The sequence below is a fragment of the Carassius auratus genome, unplaced genomic scaffold (genome assembly GCF_003368295.1).
Source record: "Carassius auratus strain Wakin unplaced genomic scaffold, ASM336829v1 scaf_tig00016313, whole genome shotgun sequence".
Lineage (NCBI taxonomy): Eukaryota > Metazoa > Chordata > Actinopteri > Cypriniformes > Cyprinidae > Carassius > Carassius auratus.
The window spans coordinates 1-5,886 of NW_020524664.1; the positions used below are offsets into that span (position 1 = coordinate 1).

Below are 5,886 nucleotides of genomic sequence, written 5' to 3' on the forward strand. Positions count from 1 at the left end.
AACAAAAAACTGTAAACATTTTATGTTTTTATGAGAGGTAATTACAAATTACATAGTATGAGATAAAATGTATATAAAAATACATTAAATATATTAATGTATTAAATATAGCCTATTTGTAAACAAAAAAAATCCATAACTGAAGAGTCAGAGGCCACTGAAATCATTATTATGTATTTACCATCTGACTCTGTCTAAGGCGTTAAAAGTCGTTTTAATTTTCCAGGAGTGTTTAAGGCACGCCATAACCCAGGAACACACTGATGGAATAAAAAGACCTACCACACTGCACGCCGATATCCCGGTGTTTAAAGACGTTTCCAGCCTCTGGCTCCCGGCTTCAGAGAATCTCTCTGTGCTCTGGATGGATGTAACACCTGTCTTCGTGTTGACTTTCTCTTGTCTCAACTGCACCAATTCCGCTTTCAAGCGTTGCAAAGTGCCTTCATAAAGTTTTGTCGCTTCCCTGACAGCAGTCTGTAAAATTGTTTCCATGATTGCGCGAACTGGGTCTGAAACCCGTCAAAGTCGCTGCGCTCGCATCCGGCATGGTTTTAAAGTTAAGTTTATGGAGAACACGTTATGATCCCTTTCACATTGTCAACGAGAGTCAAATGACGCGCCCAGAGGAGGGCGGTATATTACTTCCGCTCTGAATGTTACAAAGTTTTATTTGTAGACTGCAGTAGCCTAAAGATATCGCAGTCTAAACAATGTCATACATGTCGATGTTCTTTATAAGGCAGAGTCACGACGTCTTTATAACTTACTGATTTATTCGATTTTTTTCAAAGTCCAGTAATCTATTTCTTAAGTGGTTTTTAATGGATCAAGAAATCTAAAATATCCTGCATCTTGACAAAATTCAGCTGATTTCCAAAAAAAGAAAAAAAGAAAAAAAAAGACCTACGATTGCGCTCATTAAAAATATCAAATAGAAACTTTCATTTACATTGCATTAAAAAAAAATATTTTTTCCAAATTATAGGCTATAAAACATGCACTTTTTAACACATTGTTTCTTACTATGCTATCAGTAACTGAAAAGTGAACTAGCAGTTAATATTATAGTAATATTATATATTATAGTAGGTCTACATTAGAAAAGAGAAGTACATGCAAAATTGCATTTTCCACAGCGTGCCTATAGAGCAGTCGTTCTGAAGATTTTTTTAAGTCTTATATCTGCTACTTCTGTTGTCATAAAATAAGGAAACCACTGGTCTATATAATAACTTATTGATCTAATGTTCTGTATTATAGACCAGTGAAGTAAACTTAAAAATATGACGTCAGTTAAATGTTGTAGCTACAACTTCATTTAAATTGTGCTTTTAAAATGTTTTTTCCCCTGTGAAATCCCACCTTGTCTCGGTCTATTTTGCTTCCATTGGATGGTGACTGGGGCTGTCCTTCTACCCTAAGTCTACTTTTCTGTCCACAGAAGAAAATATCACACATGTTACTAACAACATGAAAGGAAATAATTATTTATGTATTTATTGAATTGGGGAAATATATATGCAAATAAATGATGAGTAAAAGGAAAATGCTGTAAATGCGTAAACGCTATTTTCATTTTTGGATGAACTGTCCCTTTAAATATGTCCCTTACTGCCATCCGTAGGGTGGCTTCAGGAAGTGCTTTCCAGTCAGAACCGCTGTACGAGAACATGTTTTCGGATCAGCGATTATTCTCCGCGTATCGTTTATGATACATTGTTTAAATGTGACAATAATAAGAGAACAATAACCGGTAACGTTAGTTAGCGTCAACGAACACTGGCACAATAACAGTCATCGCGAGCAAGTACATGGAGTAACGTTAGTGCAAATTTGACCAAACTAAAAGATGGTTCGAAAACACAAATAATATGATGTGACAATTTGGTTTGAAACGTCAAACAACGAGCTGGAGGCCTTTTTAGCTTGTTTATATTACAAAGAAAGTAGCTAAGTTAAACTATTCTCGGTTGGTTTAAGGCTTTTTAAGAATCTGTTTACTCGTCATTATGTCCGAAGTCATACACTCGTTTCAGTCACAGCTGTCCGGGGTCATGGAGACCGTGTTTAAAGCTGCCATATTTGAAATCACCCGTCTCGTGGAGGACAGTTTCGTGAAGGAGGTGTCCCGTAGTCGAGAGCAGGTAGAGACTCTGAAGAAAAGGCTTCAGTGGAGTGAGACCAGACGGAAAGATCAAGAGACGAGTGTGAGGTGTGCAGAGTGTGACAAAGCCCGGGTGTGTGACGAGGGAAAAGAGGAAATGTCAACACAATCAGGTTTGTACACAATCGCAATTCGTCTGATGCTCAATGCATTGACTGTGACTATTTTTTATGTTCTACAAAAATACAATGTAATGATTTTATAATCTATAGGAACCGTATGACCATATCTGAAATTGGTAAAGTAGTGGTTTCTTTGTTGTATAATTTTAGGAATTTATTGTGTACCATGCAAACCGACATCTTGCATTCTTAACCCTTGTATGAGGTTAAAAATAAAAAATGGGTTTTTGGTAGTTTTGGTGGGGGTCAGGATTCAGTACAATTCAACAAAAATCACACTATGAAAAAAATCTGTAACATTAATACACAATACAAAATAAATAAAACATGAAAATATGTTCTGTATGTATTTGTATTTAACAACTTTATACATTTGTTCACAAATTATGAATATTATAAACAGTACTCTTTAATTTTATTATTTTACTTTGTTTGCAATTATTTTATATTTTAACTTTTTAAACAAGTGGAGCAGTTCAGCATGGTGTTAGTAACAATAATGAGATTCACAGTGAACTGAACATGCAAGAACTGATTAAAATGTCAGATATATATGTAATGACAATGCATAAATATTAATGTAATATACCCTCATACTGGCTGAAAAACTGCCTTAAAATACATAAAAACATTTGTAGTTTTAATCGACCCATCATAACATCATAATTGTAGTTGCATTTGCAAGCACATTCAACAACACATCAACACTTTGCAGGCATGTTCATGACCCTAAATGAAGAAAATAAATAAAATTCGGTTAACCAGTATATCTGACCAAACAAAAATCCAAACTTGCAATATATCATTAAAAAGCAATTAAGACCCCCATGTCATTTCAGATATATGACTTTTCCTTCCATCCCTTTAAAGACCATTAAAGGCCTGTGTAATCAATGCCCTCTCACAGTTGCATTCACCCTTGACCACATGTAGAAAATGAACGGAGCCTCAAACAGGAGAAAGTTCCAGATGGGAACTGGGGAAGCTGCGAGTTGGAGTCTGACACACTTTTGGGAAAAGAGAGGTTAGAAGTCCAAACCAGCACCAGTAATACAGCAGAGGTGAGTAGCCTTCTGAATAAACCACCTTTTTGATCACCTCAAACCTTGTTCGTACTGCAGCGTTTCTCAAAAGCTTTCTGAAACCTGAAAAACAATGCTGTTAAGATGAATACATGCTTGTTATTGATCTTAATGTGAACATTTTAATCTGTGTGTACAGTATTACATTTTTTTTTAACTCAATCTTCTGACATCTCTAATCATTTAACCTGCTTAAACTCTGCCCCTTTCTTAAAAATCAACTGGATGCTCTATCCAGTGAACAACCTATTTAGAAACCAAGTCCTCGTCCTAGAATTTTTTCTTTTTTTTATTATCTGTTTAATCACAATACAGGGTATTTTAACATTCTGTGTGCATTTTGCCACATTGTGCTCTCTGTAGTCTGCAAGCACAGAGGTCAGGAAACTGGACTGTGTATTAAAAGAGGAGACCCTTTATGTCACTGCCGCTAATAAAGAGCTTCAGGATGGGTGGACGGTGGATACTGAAGGTGTGAATTATTATTAATATAATTTTTTTATTGATTACTGCTTTAACTCTCTCACTTTAGACTGTGTTTGAAGATTTTTCTTCATGTTTGGTTTCCCAGGAGCTCATTTCTCAGCTCACAGTTACAGTGAGCAGGAGCTGCAGCAGATTCAGGAAGAGTGGAGCTCTGGACTTGATCAGACCGCTGACAATGAAGCTTATGCAGATATTGTAGACATCCATGGTCTGACGTACCGAACACGTTATGACGTAGAAGAGCAAGCAAGCTACAGTGTGCATGAACTGGACATGGGAGACCTGGATGGTCTCGGAGAAAAAACCGAATACATGTTGGGTAATTCAGTATCGGTTGCAGTTGGGCCTGATCGTCACAGCTCTTCCATTAAGAGTAAGAGAGGAAATAGAGAATCTTTACCATTGCAGGTCAGCCCAGAGACAGAAGATGTGGATAGGGACATGCACTGTTTACTTATTAATGCAGATGGCCACTTGCAAGACATAAATTCCTTCACAGAAATTCGAAGTGGGGCTGCAGGAGGTACTGGACATAGAGGACATTCACTGTATGTTGGGGACACAGCTAGTGGTGCAGTTTATAAGGGACATGCATTGAATCACTCTCTGAAACCTAATGTTGAACAAGCATTAGGAGACAGCAGGGCTTCTGCAAAAGTCACTTCAAGTGCTGCTTACACATGTAACCAGTGTGGTAAGAAGTTCACTCAGGCCTGCAACCTAAAAGTGCACCAACGTGTCCACCAGCGGGACGGTCTCCACCTGTGCAGCCACTGTGGGAAAGGGTACTCGTCCTTCAGTGACCTGCGAAGGCACCGATGCAGTCAGACCGGAGACAAGCCCTACACCTGCACGCTGTGTGGGAACAAATTCAGCCGACTGTGGAACCTCAAGCTGCATCAGCGTATTCACACACAGGAGAAACCACACAAGTGCACTTTGTGCAGCAAGAGCTTCACCCGGGCCGACATCTTGAAAGTCCATCAACGTACCCATACAGGAGAAAGACCATACAGCTGTGGTATCTGTGGACTGAGCTTCAAACGACTGGATCATCTCAGGTCACATCAGCGCAAACATAGTGCTGACCAGGACAATCCATAAAAAAAAAAAAATTTACTTAAACTGCTGAAAGGTCATAGATCACAGATTGTTGGAGGGCCATACATTTTCCATAAATCATAACATCGTTGCTGTGGAATCTCCCATTATAGTTATGTCTTCTGGATAATTTAAATAGTTTGTTTTGAAAGGGATAGTTCAACCAAAATTGAATATGCATTATTTACTGTCCCTTAGGTAGTTTAAGTCTTGCATGTCATTCTTCTGTGGAACATAAAGGATTTTATTTATTTTTTTGTCTATATAATCCGTTTGGTTTCCAACATTCTTCAGAATTTCATATTTTGTGTTTAGCAGAAGAAATGAAGTAAAACAGGTTCAAGAGTAAATGATGACAGAATATACATTTGTGGGTGAACTATGCCTATAAGTTATGCTATGGATAATGTGGCCAACTTTGCATCCCTTAAAAGTTTGAATATTGTTTACTTGTGATGCAGAGTGGTCAGAAATTGTCACTTTTATCTCCTTTAGAGCCTTATTGTCTATAACACTCATTTTGAAAAATGTATGTATTTCGGTTTATTTTAATAAATCTACCAAACATATTTGATCAAATATGCAATGTGCATCACATCTTGTTATATATCAGTCTATTTTCAGCTCCCTGCTTTAGTGATACATAGTCAAATGTTATTTGAAAAATTAATCTGGTTGTTGGTTGATTACATCCTCCAGCTGTTTATTCCAAATGCTTGCTTATTTTCATTATTGGATTATCAGAACTCATACTGCATTATAGAATATATATATATATATAAGTAATGCACATACAAAGTGCTTATGTGGCAACGATGTACAGAGATATTATAATGCAGCTGAAACACTTGGAACTAGTGACTTCATAGCTGTGTGTTTACTGAAAATATATACACCCAGAATGCCTGTCAACAAATCAGAATCAAGC

General features: G+C 37.1%; 1 protein-coding gene across 1 annotated transcript; it reads left to right on the plus strand.

The window, feature by feature from the left end:
* Positions 1-1,657: 1,657 nt before the first annotated feature.
* LOC113075047 (zinc finger protein 229-like) lies at positions 1,658-5,540 on the plus strand. The gene is made up of 4 exons (XM_026247758.1): positions 1,658-2,280; positions 3,223-3,350; positions 3,735-3,843; positions 3,943-5,540. Exons 1-4 carry the CDS (start codon positions 2,013-2,015, stop codon positions 4,959-4,961), a joined length of 1,524 nt encoding a protein of 507 aa, XP_026103543.1. The 5' UTR covers positions 1,658-2,012; the 3' UTR covers positions 4,962-5,540.
* Positions 5,541-5,886: the final 346 nt, after the last annotated feature.